General features: G+C 41.1%; 2 protein-coding genes across 15 annotated transcripts in view; one reads left to right on the forward strand and one right to left on the reverse strand.

Annotated features, from left to right (window-relative positions):
* The first annotated feature begins 1,487 nt into the window (after window positions 1-1,487).
* lyrm2 (LYR motif containing 2) lies at window positions 1,488-9,889 on the forward strand. Its single transcript, XM_043687497.2, has 3 exons — window positions 1,488-1,643; window positions 6,132-6,272; window positions 9,338-9,889. The coding sequence occupies exons 1-3, from the start codon at window positions 1,599-1,601 to the stop codon at window positions 9,413-9,415; spliced, it is 264 nt and encodes an 87-aa protein (XP_043543432.1). The 5' UTR covers window positions 1,488-1,598; the 3' UTR covers window positions 9,416-9,889.
* Window positions 9,890-20,355: 10,466 nt separating this feature from the next.
* The window catches only part of ankrd6b (ankyrin repeat domain 6b), a 245,297-nt gene continuing 239,732 nt past the window's right edge, over window positions 20,356-25,920 (reverse strand). For all 14 annotated transcript variants that reach the window (XM_087982260.1, XM_087982253.1, XM_087982262.1 and 11 more), the window contains one exon: window positions 20,356-25,749. In XM_087982260.1, coding sequence (XP_087838386.1) covers window positions 25,181-25,749 — 569 coding nt within the window. In that variant the 3' untranslated portion in view covers window positions 20,356-25,180. The remainder of the gene's footprint in view (window positions 25,750-25,920) is intronic.

Here is a 25,920-nt window from a genome sequence, read left to right on the forward strand (position 1 = left end):
GCAGGTGAATTTGTGGCGGATATGGAAGTTTCCTTTGGGGCCTTGGAGGGAGGTGTGGGCGCAAGTCTTGCACCTCCTGCGGTTGCAGGGGAAGGTGCCGGGAGTGGAGGTTGTATTGGTGGGGGGTGTGGATCTGACGAGGGAGTCACGGAGGGAGTGGTCTTTACGGAATGCTGATAGGGGAGGGGAGGGAAATATATCCATGGTGGAGGGGTCCGTTTGGAGGTGGCGGAAATGACGGCGGATGATGGGCTGTACATGGATATTGGTGGGGTGGTAGGTGAGGACCAGTGGGGTTCTGTCCTGGTGGCGGTTGGAGGGGCGGGGCTCAAGGGCGGAGGAGCGGGAAGTGGAAGAGATGCGGTGGAGGGCATCGTCGACCACGTCGGGGGGGAAATTGCGGTCCTTGAAGAAGGAGGCCATCTGGGTTGTGCGTTTTTGGAACTGGTCCTCCTGGGAGCAGATGCGGCTCAACATTTCAACTCCCCCTCCCACTCCACCAAGGATATGCAGGTCTTTGGACTCCTCCATCGCCAGACCACAACAAAACGACGGTTGGAGGAAGAGCGCCTCATCTTCCGCCTAGGAACCCTCCAACCACAAGGGATGAACTCAGATTTCACCAGTTTCCTCATTTCCCCTCCCACCACCTTGTCTCAGTCAAATCCATCGAATTCAGCACCGCCTTCCTAACCTGCAATCTTCCTGACCTCTCCGCCCCCACCCCAGTCTGACCTATCACCCTCACCTTGACCTCTTTCCACCTATCACATTTCCGACGCCCCTCCCCCAAGTCCCTCCTCCCTACCTTTTATCTTAGCCTGCTGGACAAACTTTCCTCATTCCTGAAGAAGGGCTTATGCCCGAAACGTCGATTCTCCTGTTCCCTGGATGCTGCCTGACCTGCTGCGCTTTTCCAGCAACACATTTTCAGCTCTGATCTCCAGCATCTGCAGACCTCACTTTCTTCTCAAATGTTAATGTCGATCTCTCTGCACCTTCTCTATAGCTGTAACGCTGTATTCTGCACTCTGTTCTGCTATTCTGATTCATTTTGTATGATTCGATCTGTCTGTATTGCATGCAATACACCACTTTTCACAATATCTTGGTATATGTGACAATAATAGAGCAAACTCAAACAAAACTTAAATCATTCAGTATTGATCTTTTGCAGATTTTAACCGAACTTTACCTACTTCTGATCAGCAGTGCAACAAGAATCAATAAAAGTCTCTGAAACCTAACTGATCTAAGAGCAATCGACAGTGATTGAATTGCATTAATTAATAACAGCTTTTCCTCCCACATCCTTCAAAACATTTTCCGGATTCTAAACGACATCAATATGCTGCCATGCGTCAAAGGGGAGAAGCAATGTTTAACGTAACATTCTGATGAAAAGTGCAAAGTGTTTCTCTTCGCCGACGCCTGGAGATTCGCTGAACATCACTAACATTTGCTGCGGGCTGGTTTTTATTTCACATTTCAGGTCTTCCAGAATTGGTAGTATTTTATCTTGGGAAGAGTCGTCCTGGGTTGTCTCCGCCCCCGGAGGAGGAGGTCCTACTGTGAGTGCATCAACGTGCGCCTTGCAGATGGCGGCAGCCAGATTACCGCCGGGTGTGCTAAACCTGAGACAGGTGAGAGTTGGAGTGCCGTTCACCCGGGGTTCCAAACTCATGACATCACAATGAGAGTAGAACGTGCCCGTTCACCCGGGCTTCCAAACTCATGACATCACAACTGGAACAAAACGTGCAGGAAATCCCGATGACAGCTGAGCACCACCGCTCAGAACGCAGCAACACCCTTCCCCTGGAGATTAGGGCTCTCACAGCGCACTGGCAGAGTCTCTACCTGTGGGCAGGGGAGGTGCGCGTTCAAGTCCCTTCTGCCCCAGACGTGGTCACAATTTGTCAGAACACGTTGATTTTAAAAAACTGCCCATTATTGGAGACACCTGCATCTGTGCCATGGTGGTAATGACCCTGAGTATAAGTGCCACCTGCCCCACGAATGTGTCATAACATCTCAGTTGAGGAGAGACTGGGATTGTATTCATTAAAATTTAGATGAATGAATGAAGGGACATCTTATAGAAACATATGAAACTATGAAGGGAATAGACAAGATAGAAGTAGAGAGGATGTTTCCACTGACATTTGAAACTAAGACAAGAGGGCATAGCCTCAAAATTATGGGAAGTAGATTTAGGACTTCTTCACCCAGAGAGTTGTGAATCTATGGAATTCCCTGCCCAGTGGAGTTGCTGAGGCTTCCTCAGTAAATATTTTTAAAGCCAAGATAATGTTTTGAAAGTAAAGGAATTAAGGGTTATCGTGAGAGAATGGGTAGTGGAGCTGAGGCCATGAAAAGATCAACCGTGGTCTTATTGAATGGCGGAACAGGCTCAGAGGGTCAAATGGCCTACTCCTGTACCTAGTTCTTATGTTCTCATGTTATGTTATGAATAGACGCTAAAATATCTGCAGCAGATCCTCACAGAAGCACTGACCCCACCCCGAGTGTGTCCCCACCATTTTCTGCTTCCATTTAATCCTTCTGTTTTGATACTTGTATTGCTTGCACATCTGGATCCTGACTTTTGGTTTATTTTTGTTTTGATTCCTTGTTAAATCTTCACAAAAGTTCGCAGCCGCTTGTGATAAGTTTTAGATCCTTCCTCTGCAACCCCATATCACTGCAGTTGCAATTCTCATGTATTGCTGGTGTCATGTGATTTTTAACTTCAAAATAAAGGCAGAGCAATGTTAGAAATATTCAACAGAACACTTGCATTCGTGGAGAGAACAGATAGGTTTTTTTGATCGAGAGTGTGGTGCTGGAAAAGCACAGCAGGTCAGGCAGCATCCGAGGAGCAGGGGAGTTGATGTTTCGGGCATAAGCCCTTCATCAGGAATTTTTTTTGTGTGTCTGGGTCAATCTGTGTTCTGTTTTTTACCAGTGATTTTTGTTGTACTTTAAGTAGTAAATTAGAAGTCCATTTGGAAATGGTGGATGTCTGCACCCAATGTGTGCTATACTGTTTGACAGATAGGGGTGTTCACATCAATTGTAACAGTAATGTTAACATTAGGAAAGTATATTTCATTCTCTGGACTTGCTGTTATAAAACTTATTATTGGGATTTTACTTGCTTTGTGTGTGCATCTGTTAACTAATTCATAAAGGTTGATTGCTATAATAAGTGGACAACTCCAGTCTCATTTTTACTATGCCTTGGAGGGGAGATGCTGGCTTATTTGTACAGTCACTGGAATTGTAATCTCAGGCTAGTGTTCTGCAGATATGGGCTCAAATCACACTATGGCAGGTAGTGAAATTTGAATTCAAAAAAAATGTGGAATAAAAAGTAGTCTGACCAAGGATCCAATCTTCATTCTTACAGTTAGACAGGGTTATTTAGCACCTCCACAAGTACAACATGGTTCAATGACTTTTTTTTTGTTATTAACTCTACAGGTGAGACATACTGTCTGCAGTTCATTTGAATGTGTTGACTATTGGAAGGATGTTGTGGAACTTGAAAGGGTTCAGAAAAGGTTTACAAGAATGTTACCAGGGCTAGAGGGTTTGAGCTGCAGGGAAAGACAGAATAGGCTGGGGCTGTTCTCCCTGGAGCGCGGAGGCTGAGGCGTGACCTCATAGAGGTTTATAAAATCATGAGGGGCATGAATAGGGTAAATGAACAAGGTATTTTCCATGGGGGGGGGGGGGGGGGGGGGAGTCCAGAACTAGATGGCATAGGTTTAGGGTGAGAGGGAAAAATTTTAAAATGGACCTAAGGGGCAACTTTTTCATGTGTGTATGGAATGAGCTGCCAGAGGAAGTGGTGGAGGCTGGTACAATTATAACATTTAAAAGACATCTGGATGGGTATATGAATAGGAAGGGTTTAGAGGAATATGGGCCAAGTGCTGGCAAATGGACTAGATTAGGTTAGGATATCTGATTGGCATGGACGAGTTGGACTGAGGGGTCTTTTACTGTGCTGTACACTCCTATGACTCTTAGTGATGACCATGTAACCAATATTGATTATTCTGAAACTCCATTAGGAAAGGAAGTCTAGCCTACATGCGACACCAGACCCACAGCAATGTAGCTGACTCTAAACTTACCTTTGGGGTATTAGGCATGAGTAATAAACACTAGCCCAGTCAGTGGCATCTACATTAAATAAATTTTAAAAGTAACTACAAGATTGATAAAATGCACAGGAGGAACTTGGGCCCTTTTCCATCTAATAATTTTTTATTAAATTTCCAATCCCTTTCTCCCTCTCTAGATTTGCAGAACAAAGATATTTGTTCATTAAAACATACAGGTTTTCTAGTTCTAAAAAAAGTCATACTGGAGTCAAAATGTTAACTCAGTTGCTTTCTTGGTGTTGAGAATAAGAGTCTTTGATCTATAATATCTGGGGTTGAGTTTAACATGGATTGATGGAGTTTCCCCCAGAAATCATGGAGCACAGTCTTTCTGGCTCCTACTGATCTACAAAGTACAGGATTGGCAAAACATTCACCTCAGTTCTCACACAAAACAGTGGTAATGATAATTCAAGGGTACAAGAGGAGGAAATGGAGCAATTGGTTCAGGTTGTTGTAGACAAGCAAGTATTCATTAGAAAACATTTTAAAAGACACTAAGCTCTGATACTCTGCTGTTTAGAATGCAGTGGGGAATCAGAAGAAATTGCAAAGGCTTTAACAACAATCATTTAAAATTCTTTGATATGGAATTTGTGTCATATGACTGGAAGGCTGTCAATATAATGCCTCTGTTCAACAAGGGATAAACCTGGTACCTAGCTGCTCTTTGAGAGTGGACACATGTTTGCAGGGCATAGCTTAGAAAGTCATGGCAGATAAGACTTAGCAGTCAATTTTTTTTTCAGATGATTGATGAGGGCAGAGTGGTAGATGTGATCTATATGCACTTCAGTAAGGCGTTTGACAAGGTTCCCCATGGGAAACTGATTAGCAAGGTTAGATCTCATGGAATACAGGGAGAACTAGCCATTTGGAAACAGAACTGGCTCAAAGGTAGAAGACAGAGGGTGGTGGTAGAGGGTTGTTTTTCAGACTGGAGGCCTGTGACCAGTGGAGTGCCACAAGGATTGTTGCTGGGTCTTCTACTTTTTGTCATTTACATAAATGATTTGGATGCGAGCATAAGAGGTACAGTTAGTAAGTTTGCATAGGACACCAAAATTGGAGGTGTAGTGGACAGCGAAGAGGGTTACCTCAGATTACAACAGGATCTTGACCAGATGGGGCAGTGGGCTGAGAAGTGGCAGATGGAGTTTAATTCAGATAAATGTGAGGTGCTACATTTTGAGAAAGCAAATCTTAGCAGGACTTAATGGTAAGGTCCTAGGGAGTGTTGCTGAACAAAGAGACCTTGGAGTGCAGGTTCGTAGCTCCTTGAAAGTGGAGTCACAGGTAGATAGGATAGTGAAGAAGGCAGTTGGTAGGTTTTCTTTTATTGATCAACATATTGAGTACAGAAGTTGGGAGGTCATGTTGCAGCTGTACAGGTCATTGGTTAGGCCACTGTTAGAATATCACATGCAATTCTGGTCTCCATCCTATCGGAAGGATGTTGTGAAACTTGAAAGGCTTCAGAAAAGATTTACAAGGATGTTGCCAGGGCTGGAGGATTTGAGCTATAGGAAGAGGCTGAACAGGTTGGGGCTGTTTTCCCTGGAGCGTTGGAGGCTGAGGGGTGACTTTATAGAGGTTTACAAAATTATGAGGGGCATGGATAGGTAAATAGGCAAAGTCTTTTCCCTAGGGTTGGGGAGTCCAGAACTGGAGGGCATAGGTTAAGGGTGAGAGGGGAAAGATATAAAAGAGACATACGGGGCAACTTTTTCACACAGAGGGTGGTACGTGTATGGATTGAGCTGCCAGAGGAAATGGTGGAGGCTGGTACAGAGGAAGTTTTATTCTGCACATAATCCATGTTATAGTTTTTGATATCAGTACCATAAATGGAAAAATGTATCTTGCAAAAGGAACATCGTGCTTTATTTAAAATGAGTACTTTTTTTTTCCATATTATGAATTCTGTTGTGATTATGTGACTTGTCAATTTTCCAGTTTGTGCATCGACAGAAGGTTCTGAGTTTGTACAGGAAGATATTGAAAGTGATTCATCAGATTCCAAATGAAGGAGATAAACAATATCTTAAGAATTGGGCAAGACATGAATTCAAACAGAATAAGAATGCGACAGATGAAGTACGTTACTGCTACGTAAATATGTTTTTGCTGCTTTTAATGTATATGACTTGGAAAACGTGAGGTCACTTTCCTTACTTTTCCTGACTAGTATCTAAAGTGTGCTGCTACAAATGTCAGTTTGGATAACAACATCTACTGGATAATAATGTAATCAGTGGCAGATCTTGTGCTGATTACTGAAGCTGGTAAATTGGAAGGTGAGAAGAAAAGCAACTGTAGTTCTGATAGAGAGAGGGGGGAGTGCAAGAGAACAGAAATAGCATGGTTATTATTCAGGTTCCCATCAACCAGGTTGGCAGAATTTCTTGCTTGAGGAAAAAGGAATCCAACTGGAAGGGATGTATCATCCAAATACACTCAGTGGAGATGGAAAAGCCTGGAGAATGGAACAGAGTCCATACAGGAGGCTGTGAGGAAGCTATGGCTTCCTGAGAGAATCAGTCGAGGATCCCCCTTCCCAGTCCATTTGGCTTTTAATACTGAAACCTTTCATTGTTTAATCTGCCTTATACTCCACCATATCACAGTGTCCCTGTATTCTTCATTCCACCCTCCCACATCCCCCTCACCTTTTTCACCTCCTCAAATTGCATTCTAATGATAATTTTCTTAAATTTAATTTTGATGGAAGGTCAAAGAGATCTGGGTGTTCAGGTCAATTATACCCTGAAGGTGGCAATGCAGGTCGATAGAGTGGCCAAGAAGGCCTACGGCATGCTTTCCTTCATCGGATGGGGTATTGAGTACGAGTTGGCATGTCATGTTACAATTGTACAAAACTTTGGTTTGGCCCCTTTTGGAATACTGCCTTCTGGTCACCACATTACCAAAAGGATGTGGATGCCTTGGAGACGGTGCAGAGGAAGTTCACCAGGATGTTGCCTGTTCTGGAGGGTGCTAGCTATGAAAAGAGGTTGAGTAGATTAGTTTATTTTCATTAGAAAGATGGGTGTTGGGGTGGGACCTGATTGAGGTCTACATAATCACGAGAGGTAAAGGCATGTTGGGTAGTGAGAATCTTTCCACAGAATGGGGGACTCAGTTACTAGGGGTCATGAGTTCAAGGTGAGTGGGAAAAGTTTAAGGGAGATATGCATGAAGGGAGTTCTTCATACAGAGGGTGGTGGGTGCCTGGATCACGTTGCCAGCGGAGGAGGTAGAGGCGGGCACGACAGCGTCATTTAAAATGTAGCTAGACAGACACATAAATGGGTAGGGAGCAGAGGGATGCAGATCGTTAGAAAATAGGTGACAGGTTTAGATAGAGAATCTTTATCGATGCAGGCTTGGTGGACCAAAGGCCCCTGTTCTTGTGTTGTAATTTTCTTTGTTATTTTGTTCTTTTGTTCTTTGTTCTTTGTCACAGACCTGAAATATCAGCAAGCCAGGCAGCATCAGGAGGTGGAGAAGTCGACCTTTTGGGTGTAACTCTTCTTCAGGACAGGGGGTGGGTGCAGGGAAGCTGCAGATAACGGGGGTGGCAGGAATAGGTGAAGAGAGGAAGAGGGTATAACCTGGTTGGTCAATGGGAGGAATGAATCCGATTGGTCGCAAGGAGGAGTGGAAAGGAGGGGGATGGGCTGAGAAGGGAGTCGGGGGATGGGAAGGGAGGTGACTCATCCCCCAACTCCCTTCCCAACCCCTCCCCCTCCCTTCCACTCTTTCCTGCCACCAACAGGATTCATTTGTCCCATTGACCAACCAGGTCATACCCTCTGTCTCTCTTCACCTATCTCCACTTCACCACCCTATTCCCGCCACCCCCATTATCTGAGGCTCCCCCAGCAGCCACTCCCAGTCCTGAAGAAGGGTTGCACTCAAACCGTCGACTTCTCTACCTCCTGATGCCCACTGGCTAACTATGTTCTTCCAGCCTCCTGCCTGTCTACTTTGGATTCCAGCATCTGCAGTCTCCAGGTTTTGTGAAATTGGACCTCAGGGGGAGCCGCTGAGCACTGCATCAGAAGATTGTGCCGGTTCCGGTGCCCACTACCAGTTGGTTTCTCCAGCGTGGGAAAGGGACAGGGAGTGAACCATACACACTCCTGTTTCAAAGCTGACGCATCATATTCAAAGTGCACAGTTTAGAATTTCCAGAATTTGTGTGAGGGTGACTACAATTTGGAAGCCCTTCCAATTCATGCCAGCAGAGTAGAGCTATGAACCCACAAATTGGATTACCATCAATGGAGAATGTGACTTGTGATGACTTTGGGAGATTTAAAAGCTTTTGCAAAGGGTTTCCAGGTGCCCATGCAAGTGATGTTTATTCTGACCGATGGATGGGAGGTTTGTGAGAATGAGGGAGCCCGTCACTGACCTATAGGTTTGACTTTGTGGATGAGCCTTTGAAGAACTAGGCACATGTTTCTGGGAATGGTGCCATCTTTTAATCTGACAGCTTAGCCGTCAGCTCACCTCTGTCTCTACCTTGGGAAGGCCAGTCGTGGCACTTTCTCCAGAAGCTCCTGCCAAGTGGCACTGCTAAGGCAGTGGGGTTATTAAAGAGTGAGTAAAGATTACACCTCCAACAGGAAAAAGTCAGCTTTCTAACACACTTCCAACAGATTCTGCCAAACATGCTGTTGCTAGAACTTTCTGTTTTTTGTTTCAGATTTCCAACATCTACAGAATTTTGTTTTTCACATAATGTGGTCTGGCATTACAGGGTGTAATACTAAGCAAAATGTGTCAGACATCTCAACTTGCAGCTGTGACAGAAAGCCAAGTTCTGCCTATTCATGTCTTCATACAGTCTTTATTTCCACAAGTCGGTTCTTGCAAGTCCTGTCCAATGTTTATCCTTAACATTACCAAGTCAGATTAAACTGGTCAGTTAGCTGAGACCTTCCTATTCACACATCAGCAGCTTAACAAAGTAGTGATTGCATTTTATTGGCTTCTGTCTGTTTCAGGAGCTTGGTAGGCACTATAAAAATGCAAATTCCTTCTAGGTATCTGTAATGAGTTTTTTATTTTAAGCTCTCTATACATAACTATGTAGGATAACATTCCTATACTTCTAGTCATGTACTAAAACCTTGTTCTCTATTTCAATACAGGATGCAGTGAGAATGATGCTCACTCATGGAAATATGCAACTTAAGGAGCTAGAGAAAATGCTTCAATTAGCCAAATAAAGAAAAAAAAAAGCAGAGATGGTTAAGATTTTCCAGAACACTTACATGGACCCGCTGATACCTGTTCGGAACATCTATTCTGGGCTTTGAAGAAAGTCTTCCATCAATTTGCCAGTAGTGATTCCGTCACGCCACTTACAATGAAACTGTTAGAATGAATTAAAGTTGCATTTTCCAGCAAATTGATTTTAAGATGTTTGGGTAATATTATATGATTCATGGTGTGTAAGATCAAAATGTAACATTTTGGAAAGTGAATGTAATGAAATACACTGGAATAGGCTATAGACTACTTTGTGACCCGTATAACCTCTTTACAGTTGGGTGCAGTTAATCATTGAAGATATCCAGCTTATGAAAGGCTGCTCCTTTTGTAGTATTTACATAAACAAAGTCTAAGCACTGGTTTCTTGTACTGTTTGGGAGAGTAAAGAAAGTAATTGTATAAATTGTAATTATGCAGTGAAAATTTCACTTCGTGTTAAGTGCAGTGATTTTCAGACGAATTCTCCCACTTGGATCCTTATTTGGTGTCAGTTATCACTGCCTGTTTATGAACACACTTACTTACTCGAAGTGGAACACACTGAAAGGTCACTGGAATCGAAACATTAACTTTGTTTTTCTTCCCGCAGATGCTGCCAGACCCACTGAGTTTCTCCAGCACTTCTTGTTTTTGTATCTCCAGTAGTTGCAGTTCTTTGTTATATTATACTGTTGCTGTTTTTAAAATGTTGAGGCTCTGTTTATCCACAACCATTTTTCATGGGTAGTCTGAAAGATATTTGTGATTATACGGAGGCCACTAAGAGGGTATATTATTTAAAAGAAATGCTTAAAGTAAAAATATTAGTGTTTTATTAGTGTCTATGATTATTGCCCAAGCTGAGGCTGTGGGATTGTGACTGGTCTGGCTGCGGTGGGCTGGGGATGGAGAATGAAGTGTGAAAGGGCAGTAGTGGCAGGAGATTCATTCGCGATGGGTGTTTCTATGGCCGTAGATGTGACTACAGGACGGTACGTAGTTTCCCAGGCGACTTTACCTCTAAGCTGTGAGGTGTCATACAGGGCCGACTGGCATGCCAATATTGACTTCTTCCTTCAAAAGCTGCTGCTGAATCGTGCTCCGAAGTGCCAGTCTCAACAATATCGTGGATCAGCTGCAGAGAAAGCATTCTACAACACCATTTCATGATCCATGTTGGGACTAATGAGATAGGAAGAGAGAGAAATGAGGTCCTCAAAGCAGATTTTAAGGAACTACAAAGGATTACTTCATGCCATGCAATAGTGAGGATAATAGGAAAAAAAGAACAGATAAACACGTGACTGGAGAAATATTACAAGAGGGAGGTCTTTAGATTCCTGAGGCATTGAGACCATTTCTGGGGGAGGTGGGACCTGTACAAGTTGGACAGGTCACACCTGAACAGGAATAGGGTCAACATCTTCGCAGGGAGGTTTGCGAATGCGGTTGGGGTGGATTTAAAATAGATTGGCTGCAGGATGGGATTCTCACAAGTAGTTCAGAGCGAAAGCAATTTGAGATGGAATTAGAAGTTGAAATGCCAGTGTATGAGTCTGGAAGGCAAAGGTAGCATAGTTAGACAAGATAGGAATGATTTTAGCAAGTCTGACTGAAATATATTTCAATGGAAGGAGCCTAAGGATTAAGATAGACAAGCTGAGGGCTTAGGTAGGCACATGGGTGTATGATATTTTGCTACAATCAAGATTTGGTAGAAAGATAGGTGGAATTAGCAGCTTAACAATTCTGGTTTTAGAATATTCAGATGGGATAAGAGTGGATATTGAGTGGGTATCAATATTGGTCCATAAATCAATATAGCAATGAGAAGGGGGGATATCTTGGAAGGATCATAAAATTAAATCATATGGGTAGAGGTAAAAATAAAAAAATAGGAATAAACATGGTTTTGGGTGTGTACCATTAGCCCCAAAACAGCTAGTGAGTGATTGTGAATCAAATAGAGAGAGAAATTGTGAAAATAATAAGTCAGTAATAGGTTATCTTAACTGTTCAAAAATTAACTGGGATTGTTTTACTGTGCAAGATTTGGAGGGAGAAAAAATCTTAAATGGCATCCAGGTGAACTTTTTTTAACCAGTCCCTAGCCCCACGTGGGAGGGGGCAGATCTGAACTTAATATTTGGAACTCACCTCAGGCTGGAGAAAGGTGTTTCGGTAGGAGACTATATCCACGAGAATGGCCACAAATCAGATTTAGGATAATTATGGGAAGGGATAAGGATTGACCCAGAATAAAAATTCTAAACTGGGGCAAGGCTAATTCTACTAAGGTACAATTTGATCAGAGTTGACTGGGACATCTACTTACAGGTAATATTGAGAGTAGTAGGTGGCATTAAATGAGAAAATATTCTCATAAAGACAGGGTGGAACCAAGACTGAAGAATCCTAGTTGTTAAAGGACATAAAGATTAGGATTAAGAAAAAAAAGAGAAGCTAATGACAGATAGTAATGGCACAATACTGCAGAATCCCTTGAGGAGTACAGAAGTACTGGGGATAACAAAGAAGAATTTAGGGAAGCGAATTTCGAAATGTGAGAAACATGGATGAGGAAAATAAAAACAAAGGAAAACCTTAAGAGGTTTTTAAAATATGTGCAAGAATTTGAGGTCTTATGGTGCAGCAGTAGTGTGCATAACTCTGGAGAAGAACAGTACAGTACAGGAACAGGCTCTTTGGCCTACCATGTCTTCCATGATGCTATCGTAAACTAATTCCATCTGCCCACACAATTCATATCCCGCTACATCCTGCCTGTTCATGTGTCTGTCCAAATGTCTCTTAAACTTTGCTCTAATTTCTGTTTCTACCACCTCCTCTGGCAGCATAGACCAGGCACCTACCACCCTCTGTGGAAAGAAAACTTTCCACGCATCTCTAAAAACTTTCCCCCTCTCAGCTTAAAACTTTGCCGTCTAGTATTTGACATTTCCACCACGGGAAAGAGACTCCAACTATCTATCCTAAGCATGCCTCTCATAATTTCATATACTTGTATCAGGTTAACCCCTTAGCCTCCAACACTCAAGCAAAACAATCCACATTTATTCAACTTCTTGGGTAGTGTTGTAGAACATCAGGACCTAGGAGTTCAGGTACACAATTCTTTGAAGCTTGCATCATGTATAGACAGGATGGTTAAAAGGGCATTTGGCACACTTACCTTCATTGCTCGGTCTTTTTAATAGAGAAGTTGGGAAGTAATGTTTTGAGGTTGTACAGGACCTTGGTGAGACTTCTGGAGTGCTGTGCCCAGTTTTGGTCACCCAATTATAAGAGGGATATTACCAAGCTGGAGAGGGTACAGAAGACATTCACCAGAATGTTGCCGGGTATGGAAGATTTGAGTTACGAAGAAAGGCTTGATAAACTAGGACTTTTTTCACTGGAATATAGGAGATTGAGAGGTGACCGTATAGAAGTTTTTAAAATAACAGGAAGTATAGATAGAGTTAATGGTAACTGTCTTTTCTCTAGGATGGGGGATTTCAAGACTAGGGGGCACATTTTTAAGGTGAAAGGAGAGAGATTTTAAAAAGACATTGGGGCACTTTTTTTACACAGAGGGTGGTCCATGTGTGAAATGAATTCCCAGAGGAAGTGGTGCATGTGGATACAATTGCAATGTTTAAAAGACATTTGGATAAGTATACGAAAAGGATAGGTTAGGAGGGATGTTGGCCATGAGCAGGCAGGTGGGATTAATTTAGTTTGGGATTATGGTTGGCATAGACTGGTTGGACCAAAGGGTTTGTTTCCGTGCTATATGACTCTAATACACTCCAATTCAGGCATCATTCTAGTAATTCTCTTCTGCACCCTCTCCAAACCTCCACATTCTATAGTGTAGTGACCAGAACTGCCCACAGTACTCCAAATGTGGCCTGAATAAAGTCTTAGAGTTGCAACATGACTTGCTCATTTCTATACTCAAGACCAATGAAGGCAAGCATGCCATAAGCCTTCTTTGCCAGTTTATCAACTTGTATTGCCACTTCCAGGGAGTTATGGACTAACACCCTAAGATCCCTCTGTATATCAATACTCCAAAGGGTCTGCCATTTACAGTGCATTGTATATTTCCTCTTGCATTTGACATCTCAAAATGCATCACCTCACAATTGTCCAGATTAAATTCCATCTGCCATAACTCCACCAATTTCTATGTCATCTGCAAACTTACTAATCAGATCACCAATATATCAATTGATATATAACAGAGGTCCCAGCACTGATCTTTACGGTTCACCACTGATCACAGACCTCCAGTCAGAAAAGCATTCTGCTACAACTACTCTGTCTTTTATGGCCAAATCAAGTTTGTATCCAACTTGCCAATTCACCATGGATTCCATGCAATTTAATCTTCTGGACGAGCCTACCATGACAGACCTTGTCAAATGTTTTAGTAAGTTCCATTTAGACAATATTCACTGCCTATCCTCATCAATTATCTTTGTCACTTGCTCAAAAAACTCAATCAAGTTTGTGAGACAAGACCACCACTGCATAAAGTCATGCCAACTAACCCTAATAAGTCTATTCTTCTCCAAATGCAAGTAAGTACTGTCCCAAAGAATCTTCTCCAACAATTGCCCTACCATTGATGTAAGGCTCAGTGGCTTATAATATCTTAGATTATCCCTATTTCCCTCTTGAACAAAGGAACAACATTGGCCATTCTCCAGTCCTCTGGGATCTCTCCTGTGGCTAAAGAGGATGCAAAGCTTCTGTCAAGGTCTCAGCAATCTCCTTCCTTGCCGCCTTCAGTATCCTGGAATAGATCCCATCAGGCCCTGGGGAATTATTTTTAAAGATACTGAACACCTCCTCCTTAATATATCAACATACTTTAGAGTATCAACAACCCCTCGTTACACTTATCATCATCCATGTCTTTCTCCTTGGGTGAATATGGATTTGAAATACTCATTAAAGACCTCATCCACTTCCTCTAGCTGCACACATAATATGTTCATGAGTGGGCCTACAGTATCCCTAGTTACCCTCTTGCTCCTAACATGTGTATTAAGTGCCTTGGGATTCTCCCGAATCCTAGTTTCCAAGGACATTTCATGGCCCATCCAACTTTCTTGTTTAAGTTGTTTTCTGTTTCCTAAATCTTACATGTACTCCTTTTAATGCTATATTTTTGACTAAACTTAGAACATCCCCATCACTCAAGGTTCCTCAATCTTGCCATCCTTATGTTTCATCCTCACAGGAAGATGCTTGTCCTGAGCTTTAGTCATAGAGATGTACAGCACAAAAACAGACTCTTCGATCCAACTTGTCCATACCAAACAGATATCCTAACCCAATCTAGTCCCATTTGCCATCACTTGGCCTATATTCCTCTAAACCCTTCCTATTCATTTACCCATCCAGATGCCTTTTAAATGCTGCATTTGTGCCAGCCTCCACCACTTCCTCTGGCAGCTCATTCCATACATGCACCACCCTCTGTGTGAAAACGTTGCTCCTTTAGGTCCTTTTTATATCTTTCCCCTCTTACCTTAAAACCTATGCCCTCTAGTTCTGGACTCCCCAACCCCAGGGAAAAGACTTTCTATATTTTATCCTATCCATGCCCCTCATGATTCTATAAACCTCTATAAGGTCATCCCTCAGCCTCAGCCACAGCCTATTCCATCTCTCCCTGTAGCTCAAATCCTCTAACCCTGGCAACATTCTTGGAAATCTTTTCTGAAGCCTTTCAAGTTTCACAACATCTTTCCGATTGGAAGGAGACCAGAATTGTATGCAATATTTCAAAAGTGGCCTAACCAACCTCTTGTACAGCCGCAACATGACTTTCCAACCCCTGTACTCAATACTCTGACCAATATACACTATCCTATTTACTTGCAACTCTCCTTTCAAGGAACTATGAACTTGCACTCCAAGGTCTCTGTTCAGCAACACTCCCTAGGACCCTACCATTAAGTGTACAAGTCCTGCTAAGATTAGCTTTTCCAAAATGCTGAACCTCACATTTATCAAAACTAAACTCCTTCTGCCACTCCTCAGCCCATTGTCCCACTTGATAAAGATCCCATTGTAATCTGAGGTAACCTTCTTCGCTGTCCACTACATCTCCAATTTTGGTGTCATTTGCAAACTTGCTAACTCTACTTCCTGTGTTCACACCCAAATCATTTATATAAATGATGAAAAGTAGTGGACCCAGCACCAATCCTTGTGGCACTTCACTGGTCAAGGACTTTTACATATCAGATGTGGATTCACCTTCAAGCTGCCCCAATCCAGTTCCTGCCTCATATTGTTTTAATTAGCCTTTTCCACATTTAGCACCTTTACTCAAAGTCTAGTCATCTCCTTTTCCATATCTATCTTAAAACTTACAGAATTATGATCACTATTGCCAAATTTCTGACTGAAACATTGATCACCTGGTCAGGCTCTATTCCCAAAATAAGGTCAATTATGGCTGCATCCCCAATTGGACAATCTACATATTTTTCAAGAAACCCTCCTGAATGTACTGAAGAAATTCTGCCCATTTAAGCCTTTGGCTCTAAGGGAGACCCAGTGAATATTGGGAAATTCAAATCACCCACTACAATCCTATTGTTTTGTTTTTACATATTAACATAATCTGCTTATGTATCTGTTCCTATAATTGCCCCTCTATTGGGAGGCCTACGATATAACCCCATCATATTGATTACAACTTTCCTATTCTGGAGTTCTACCCATATTGCCTCGGTGGATGATTTCTCCAAGATGTCCTCTTTTTAATACAGCTGTGATATTTTCCTTAATCACTAATGCAACTCCCACATCCTTTTTACATCATCTCTATCACTCCTGAAACATCTAAACCCCAGGGCAGCCAGTTCTTGCCTTCTTGGAATCAGGTTTCTGTCATGTCTACAACATTGTGATCCCATGTACGAATCCAGGCTCTAAGCTCATCTGCCTTATCTGTTATACGCCTTGCATTAAAACTTCAAACTGCCAGTCCTGGTGTGTTCATTAACCTGGTCCCATCTGTTGTTCCCTCTCGACTTACTTGATTTAGCCCCTCTCTTCCAGCACTCCACATGCTGGCCTACTGCTCTGCTTCCCCCACCCCCAACTCTGCTATATTTGTTTCAATCCTCCTGAGTATACTAGCAAACTCTTTCAAGGCTATTTGTATTCCTCCAGTTCAGACGCAACCCTTCCTTCTTGTCCAGGGCTCACCTGCCCTGGAAGAGATCCCAATGATCCAGAATATCTGAATCCCTCCCTCCCACACCAGCTCCATAACCACACAATAAACTGTATTGTCGTCCTATTTCTGGCCATACTAACACGTGGCACAATAGTAATCTGAAGATTGCAATTCAATAAGTTATGCTTTTCAACTTCCTGCCTAACTTGCTAGATTCTGTTTGTGAGACCCTATCATTCTTTCAGCCTATGTCATTAGTACCAAAAAGGATCATGACCTCTGGCTGCTCACCCTCCCACTTCAGAATATCCGGTGCATGCTCAGAGGTTGGGCTCAAGTCCCACCCGCCAAAGAGCTGTATCATAATAGGCAACGTGGTGTCCAGAGGTTAGCACTTGCCTCACGGTGCTAGGGACCTGAGTTCAATTCCAGCCTTGGGCAACTGTGTGGAGTTTGTACATTGTCATTGTAGGTTTCGTCTGGGTACTCTTTTTTAAATAAGGAGACAATGTTAGCAGATGCCTAGTCCTCTGATATATCACCTGTGACCACACAGGATTTGAAGGTTATTACCAAGGGCCAGATGATATTTCCTCTTTTGCCTCCTTCAACTGGATATCATGCAACTCATCAGTACTGCAATCCAAAAATGTGCAGGTTAGGTGAATTGGCTGTGCTAAAATTGTCCATAGTGTTAGGGATGTGTCAGTTAGATGCATATGTAGAGTAATAGGGTATGGGAATGTGTGTGGTTGGGTTACTCTTCGGACGCTCAGTGTGAACTTGTTGGGCCAAATGGAATGTTTCCGAACTATAGGGATTCTATGATAACATCTGAATGGATTGAGTAAAATAGCTATAAAGAGCAAGAAAATGAGTAGGGTCTATTAGGGACGGACCATTGAGATAATCTGTAAGTGAACACACAAGATGTGAATTCAGACTTCCATTAATAATGTGTTGGTCTTCAAAATGGAAAAGGACCAGCCAGATACAGATATTACAGTGATGGCCTGTGAAATATTAGATGAAATAAACTTGGAGAGAGTGAGAACTATTAATTTCTGAAATGTTTAACAAAATTTTTAAAAATTAAGAGCAAAATAAAACAAAAATTAAAATGAACAAAAATTTTGTTTGTTTTGTATTTTAGTTAAGAAATTAAAAGATTTTTAAAAATCTGGAATTAAGAGTCTAATGATGACCATGAAACCATTGTCAATTGTCAGAAAACCCCATCCGGTTGACTAACGTCCTTTAGGGAAGGAAACCACCATCTTATCTGGTCTGGTCTTCATCTGGCTCCAGATCCACAGCAAAGTGGTTGACTCTTAATTGCCCTCTGGACAATTAGGGACGGGCAATAAATGCTGGTCTAGCCAGCGATGCCCACATCCTGCAAATGACTGAAATAAAAGCCTTAAAAATGATCTGTAGGCTCAGCTGAGTTGCATGATATCCAGTTGAAGGAGGCAAAAGAGGAGATATCATGGGGCCCTTGGTAATAACCTTCAAATCCTGTCTGGGTACAGGTGAGATACCAGAGGGCTAGGCATCTGCTAACATTGTCTCCTTATTAAAAAAGAAATAAAGGGTTAGATCAGGTCATTCAGTCAGTATGACCTGAATAGTGGGAAAGATATTAGAAAGAATTGTGACAGGCAGCATAGATCTACACTTGGAAAGAGATAGATTAATCAGGGTTAGTTAGCATAGGCTTGTGAAGAGAATGTTTTGACAAATTTGGCCAAATCAGGGTAATGCACCTAATGTGGTGTACATGGATTTCAATAAAGCTTTTGATAAGGTCCCTCGTGGCAAACTGATCACAAAAGTAAGAACCTACAGATTTCAAGGTAAAGTCACATACTGGATCTAAAATTGTCTTAGAGGTAGGAAGCAGAGGTCGGTAGTCAAAGGCCATTTCTAACGGCAAGCCTGGTTCCATTAGGGTTTTGCAGGGCTCATTGCTGGGGCCTTGCTGTTTGTGGTGTACATTAATTATTTGGTCTTAAATGTCTGATCAAGAAGCTCGCGAATGAGACGAAAATTGGTAGGATGGTAAATAAGAGCATAATTGTTAACCGCAGGAAGATATTAATGGACTGGTCAGAACAATGCCAAATGGAATTCAATTCAGAACTGTGTGAGGTGATGCACTTGGGAAGACTAAAAAGGCAACTGATTACAGAGGAACTGTATCTGAACGAGATGGGCGGGCACTATTTCGTTTGGATAATTGATTATTCGGATAATCAATCTTAGCTTAAACAGGGGAAGCCATACTGATCTAATGCTGTGCTCTACCAGAGAATTTGTTTAAATCTATCATTTTAATGAGTCTGCCATTTAAACAAATTAATCTTTGCAGTCTGCAAATTACAGGTTAAAATGTGAAGAACTAAACCCTTTCCATGAAATCCCAGCATTAAACAAGGTCCCAAACAGCTTCAATGATTGCAAGACCATTGACAGTATCAGTTTCCGGGAAAGATGGAAACCCCTCCCCGCACATGCATTTACGTTCTGAGCCTTTTTTTTTAATGAACGGCTGGGTAAAGTGCCAGGATTACTGTAAAACACTTACGTTTGTAAAGGGCTATGTAACAACCCTTACCTAAAAAACATCCAGTCGGTGATGCTTCAGCTGCTTGCGTTTCTTCATTTTTGCCAACATTTTCCCATCTTCTTCAGTACAGGGAAATAGAATACACTTACCTCTTTGATGTAACGTTTTTGCAGGACCTTGAAATCTTCTTCAGATCATCCAATACTTGGATAATCGAGGTTCCTTTGTATACTGAATGGTAGGTACCTGAAAAGTACTGAAGATCAAGGACAGCCTGATGTTCATAGCCGCAAATCCCTGGAGATAGCAGGGCAGACAGATGAGCTGGTTGAGAAGGCATACGGGAATACTTGCCTTCATTAGCCAAGGTGTAGAAGACAATAGGAAGGTGGTTATGCTGGAACTGCATATATAAATCACAGCATAGGCAACAAGTGGAGTACTGCATCCAGTTCTGGACACTGCATTATAGGAAGGATGTGATTGCACAAGACAGGATGCAGAGCAAACTCACCAGAATGCTGCCTGCGCTTTGGCATTGTTTTCCGTGGAGCTGCAAAGGTTGAGAAGGGACCTGATGGATGTGTCTAAAATAATGAGGGACAGAGATAGGTTGTATATGTCAGCACTTTTTCCATTAGTGGAGGAGTCAATTAGCAGGAAATATAGATTTAAGGTAAGAGATAGAGGCTAAGAGGAGATTTGTGGAGAATTCTTTTTTCACGCAGAGGGTAGTGGGAATCTAGAACTCACTACCTGAAAGAGTGGCTGAATCAGAAACTCATTATATTTAAGTAGTATTTATACAGTCACTTGTATTGCTATTTCTTTCTGGGGGCCAAGTGCTGGTAAATGAAATTAGTGTAGTCAGATCTTTGTTGACTGGTGTTGACATGACAGACTGAAAGGCTTCCTTCTGCGCTGTTAGCATCCATGATTCTAATGACCAAGACACCTGAGGGCATGTTTGCCAATGTTGTTAAGATAAAAACTGGACAAGCAGGGGAATAGAAGTGCTAGCCTTGGATGTTTTGCCATGTTACAGATGCTAGAGAACCATAGGCAATTGTTTATATAAATGTAAGTTGTTGCAGTAATCGATCCTCAAATCAATGTTACATTGAAATGAGAACTTTAAACAAATGTTGATTTATTTGTTTCTCTCTCTACATCCAAATTCACAGCAAAATTAAAAAAAAGCTTCTCCACAATTTATGTATTTTGTACAATCTGAAATTCATAGGGCTTCTTTAAAAAAATTATATTTTTAATAATACATTAAGTATACACAAGATCATGACATGGGTTGCTTCAGGGATCACCCCATGTAGACTTAAATAGGAATAAATGTAGAATGATTTCATGCAAAAACAACCTGGTTATGTTATTTGTTTTAAGAAAATACTGTTTTGAAGGAAGAAATTGGGAGCAATTTTTTCTCATTGCATATATAAAAATTACATAAGAAATTTATTATAGATGTTTCATCAACTTACAAGCAAGTAATAGATATGAGACAAACACTGTACAGTGTTTGAGCACAGTGGCTCAATCAGCTTTTCTGGCCTGTTTAAAATATCAACATAACGCTTGTCACAATACTGTATCTGCATGTTGCATCCAGCTGTTTACCTGACAGTGATGAGAGTTAAATTATTCTGTTGATGTTGAGTGGGATGTTTGGACTGTTATAGATCCAAATAACTAACTAATCACTTGCAATATGGGTTGAAAGATATGGAAGCAAATTCAGCAAACATTGGTTTCTGGTGCAAAATGGATGGAACAAATGTCATCTGTATGAAACTGGACAGGTCTGATTGCGAATCAGATGCATATCTCCAGTGCATGCCTTAGGTATTTTGCTTGGCTCTTATGCTAAGCTGGCACACAGATCTGAGGTAGGTTTGAGTTATAAGGAGAGGCTGGATAGGCTGGAACATTTTCCCTTGTGCATCCAAGGCTGGTGGGTGACCTTATAGAGGTTTATAAAATAGTGAGGAGCATGGATAAAGTGAACAGCCAGAGTCTTTCTCCAAGGGTAGGGGAGTCCAAAACTAGAGGGCATAGGTTTAAGGTGAAAGGGGAAAGCTTTAAAAGAGACCTGAGTGGCACATCTTTCACACAGAGGTTGGTGCATGTATGGAATGAGCTGTAGAGGAAGTGTTAGAAGTGAGTACAATTACAACATTTAAGTAGGTACATGAATAGGAAAGGTTTAGATGGATATGGGCCAAATGCAGGCAAATGGGACCAGTTTGGGATACCTAGTTGGCATCAGACCAAAGGGTCTGTTTCTGTGCTGTATGACTTTATGACTCTAAGTGGGAAACAGGGAGGTATGGTAAGTAGAGACCAAACTGGCATTCATTTGGACTATTATTTGTGATGCTTGAATTATTTCAGCTTCTTCTGGCTTCACAGAAATGCAACTAAACCAGTGTCCTACCTGTTTGTGGCACGAGTTCGAGTTTTTAGTCCACTAATTACCCAGAACATATGAGGATAAAACTCAACAGGGTTGATGACCAATTTCATGTGGGGCCTGTCAACCAGCATTGGGATCTTTACTTGCAAGGCAGTGTGTTTAATGCTTGTTATAAATGAGGGAAGCATTGACTTCCAATTTGACAGCTCTTGCGCTGAGAAATAGTGAGTTCCAGAGAATTTGCACAAGGTTGAGTTTCATCCAATGATCTCTGAAGATGATTGTTTATTCTACTCAATCTTTAAATATTATAAATGTCTCACACAAATTTAGGAAATGTCCATGTTATTATTTCAACCATGATGTTGTGCATTATGCAGAAATCACAATACTAAATTGGTATAAAGAAGAGACAGCTTTACAATGAAGTCTTGCTATCCAACGAACATCACACACGCATCATGATCAAAATTATTTCTGTACAAAATGAACAAGACCTTTCAACATCAGTACTGTGACATACATTTACTACATTCATGGAATTTATTTTCTAAACAGCATTTTGTAGCTGTTGGGAGGTCAGTACTTCTAACTACAGGTTACTTATAAATTGAAATCCTTCGCAACATTAAGTTCTTCTTATTGCAAAAGTATGAGTAACTCATTGAATCTAAACTACAATTATTTGCACCTTGAGGATGTAAATTTTACCGACCAAATAACATAATTAACCACTGCACTTGTGTGTTTTATCATTTGTAAACTAAATAAAGCAAGCAAAATATTAATATCTCCTGGTTAATGAAAAAGTTATCATTTTGAAGATTAGTATCAGACACTATATCATCAAAATATTTGCAACTTCTATCGTTATTTTAGTTCCATTTGCTGCTTGGCCACCATTTCAGTGATCAACCACAGTTGGCAAAATTATTAATTTTTGTAGCAGTTGTGGCAACAAATAACTTTGACAATAATAAACAGGGCTACAAATTTAGGAAAGCACATACCTGCAATTGTTAAACCTAATGTTCTAAACAACCTGTTCAGAAATGTTATTACATACTTCTGGAGCAGGAGGAACTTGAACATGAGTCTCCCTGTCCAGGGATTTGGAAACTACCATTGCGTCACAAGTGGGCCCCCTGCTATTGCCAAATTGTGAAATATGGATATCTGGTAAGACTATTTAGTACTGCAGGTTTTCAGAATGGTGATAAAGCAATGAGTATGCTCATGATCCTGCACATTCCCTCTTTATGGTTATCAAGTAGGTCTAACTTTTATTAAGTTCCATTTATACAGTAATGTTTTGGCTGCCATAAAAGCTCAGCAGGCCCCTTAGACATTGACTTCACTCTGACCTGTTTCAGCTCCCTCCCTCTTCCTGGAATGCCACAGCACCACTCACATTGAGACCTAACCTGAATATTCTACTTCTCAATGTTGTGGGTGACAGATTCTGGCTGGTTCAACACGCGTACCATTTCTTAATCCAAAGACGGAAAGCAATAATGTGGGAAACCTAACATTTTAAAATGCACTTCATTAAACGCTCGTATTATTGATATTTTACAAAAAAAAAATTCATTTACACTATTACTAGAGTTTCTCTAATTCAATAGTAACAATGTTGAAACATTTCCTCTGATACTATCCCGATGGCTTGACATCCTTTCTTTCCCCTTCAGAAAATAAAAATATTAGAGAAATCCTATTTGGAAACTCATCATCCACAGTGCCAGGAGTGGGGAGATGGTAGTCAAGCAGTAATATCACCAGTGCAGTAATCCAGAGACTCAGGTATTCCTCTGAGGGCATGGGTTCATATCTCACCGTGGCAGCTTGTGGAATTTAGTTCAATTTAACAAAATCTAGATCTAATCTCAGAAAAGATGTTCATAAAACTATCATTGGGTTTTGTCAAAATCATTTTTTAAAGTCATTCATCGCGAGCGAGGCCAGCATTTATTGCCCATTCATAATTGATAAGTCAAATCACATTTCTGTAGGTCTGAAGTCACAGACCTGTGACTGTAAACCAGACCAAGTAAGGATGGCAGATTCCTTACCTAAAGGACATTAGTGTACAGATAGGCTTTTCTGACAATCAACAATTGTTTCATGGTCATCATTGGACCCTTCATTTCAGATTTTCATTGATTTCAAATTTCAACATGGATGGATTTGTACCCCGGTCCACAGAACTTTACCTGTGTCTCTGGATTTAGCCTCCTCACCTCCCATAAATCCCCACTCTTTCAAATCATTAATATCCTTCAGAGAAGGAAATTTGCTGTGCCTTTCTGGTCTGGCCAAATATATATAAATGTGGCTGACTCTTAACTGTCCTGAAATGGTCAAGCAAGCCACTCAATTCAAAGGCAATGAGGGATGGGAAACAAATACTGGCCTTCCAACAATGTCCACATCCCACAATAGATTAAATTCTAAAAAGTTAGTGTTAGTAATTTATAGCAAAGAGACTTTGAAATCAATTGAGCCAAAGAAAAAATGTATGCAATAATCCAAATCTGTGTACAGGGCACATTTTAAAAAGTTGGTTATTTTACTGTTAAATCTTTAAATCTACTTTGAGCTGCTGCCTAATCTGTTATACATTAACCTATGGATGACTGAGATCAGATACATTGTAAATGCTGGAAAACAGAAAAACTATAATGTTATCAAATCTCAACCACTATCCCCTACCCCCACCACACAGTGGAATTTGTGGAATGAAAAATCCTCTTCTGGTTGGTTCTCAACTTGGTTGATTCACCTGCACATGAGTCACGTGAAGCAGAAATCTCCACAGAAATTTCTGGCCACTTATATCCGTGATTACATCCACTTTAAATTCACCTCATTATATTCTGTTTGTCACAGTGTGCGATGGACTTGCCAGAATCTAACAGCAGTAACCATATGTCAGTGATTATCTTGTGCATTTAGTCAATCAATTTTAAACAACTTCTAATTTATGCATATTCAAATACAAAATATTAAATGTAATTCTCTTCATTTTCAAATTATAATATTTGTCATGTGCATTTTCTTAAAATTCTCTGAGCCCATATTAAACCTGTGAATAGCACTAATGCTGACATACACAATGTGCAACATTTAATCTGCCATGGTACAATGTAAAAGGAATGTAATTAGAATATATTTGTTTGCAACACTTTCCAAGAGTAATAATTTACTAACTTTTGCTATACAAAGCTGTAAGGGTCTATCAGTGAATTTATTTCATGCTTAGTTTTGACAAACATAAAGTATAACCTATTTTCTAACGTTACAGGGAGGACCTAAAATAGAGTGTCGAAAGGTTGAATCTGTGGCTTGAGACCAACAAATGTAAAACAACAGTATGCAATTTTAAAAATACAAGTCTCCTGTACAGTGGAAGCCCACATACACTTGTTATGTTAATTTTTATGTGCTACTCTCCGGCTAAGAATATTGTGTCAGTTATTATTGCCATAGGTGATATGTTCCTTGATAGGAAGGAGTGTCTTTCACTGGAATTGCTAGCTATCTTTCTGCATTTTAGTCCTAAGTTTCTGTAATTCTTCTTCTAAGCTTTTAATCTGCTCCAGCAAAGCGACTTTATCCTGATGGGCCTTCTGATCAGCTTGACATCTTGCTTCCTCAATCTTCCTCTCATACCACTTTTCCATCTGTGTGGAAACTGCCTCAAAAAAATATTGTGTGATTTCAAGCACAGGCACGCTCTCCTTAACTACTGTGCGAGGTTGTTCCATGCATTGTCCAGTAGAAAGCAACGTACTGCTCTGTTGTTGTCTATGCCTTCCACTGAGAGATTTTTTTGTCTGGGTGCTTTTGCTTTGATTGTGTCCCCGAACTGGATGAACAGTCACTGCTTGGTCCGTTTTCACAACTGATGTTTCACTAGAAGTCTGAAACTTAACATGACCAGATTTTGGCAAAGGCTGCTCCACGGGTGATAGGTCTTGGGGTGTTTTAGAAGGGGGAGCAGAACAAATGCTCCTTTCCTTTGGTCGAACAGCTGGAAGAGAAGTTGCTTGGGCAGTGGTTGAGGAGGAATTAGGAGTAGTCAATACCAATTGTGTTGCTCCTGCAGAAACCACAATATTACAAATGACAAGCATGTTCTTTCATAAAGTGTATTTTACTAATCTAAATAAGGCATCTCTTACAGAAATTGATTATTATCATTCTACACAATTTAATGAATATATGGAGAAAACAAGAATATGCTTTTGCTTCTATCGTAATCTACTTGACA

Source organism: Chiloscyllium plagiosum, unplaced genomic scaffold (genome assembly GCF_037043375.1).
Source record: "Chiloscyllium plagiosum isolate Xiang-an unplaced genomic scaffold, Cpla_swu_hap1 HiC_scaffold_3, whole genome shotgun sequence".
In the NCBI taxonomy this organism is placed as follows: Eukaryota; Metazoa; Chordata; class Chondrichthyes; order Orectolobiformes; family Hemiscylliidae; genus Chiloscyllium; species Chiloscyllium plagiosum.

Excerpts from the sequence above, each read along its gene's own strand:
- lyrm2 (XM_043687497.2), top strand. The coding sequence starts at position 1,599 with ATGGCGGCAGCCAGATTACCGCCGGGTGTGCTAAACCTGAGACAG. Across the intron at positions 1,644-6,131 it reads GTGTGCTAAACCTGAGACAG|TTTGTGCATCGACAGAAGGT; the intron begins GTGAGAGTTGGA and ends TCAATTTTCCAG. Across the intron at positions 6,273-9,337 it reads ATAAGAATGCGACAGATGAA|GATGCAGTGAGAATGATGCT; the intron begins GTACGTTACTGC and ends ATTTCAATACAG.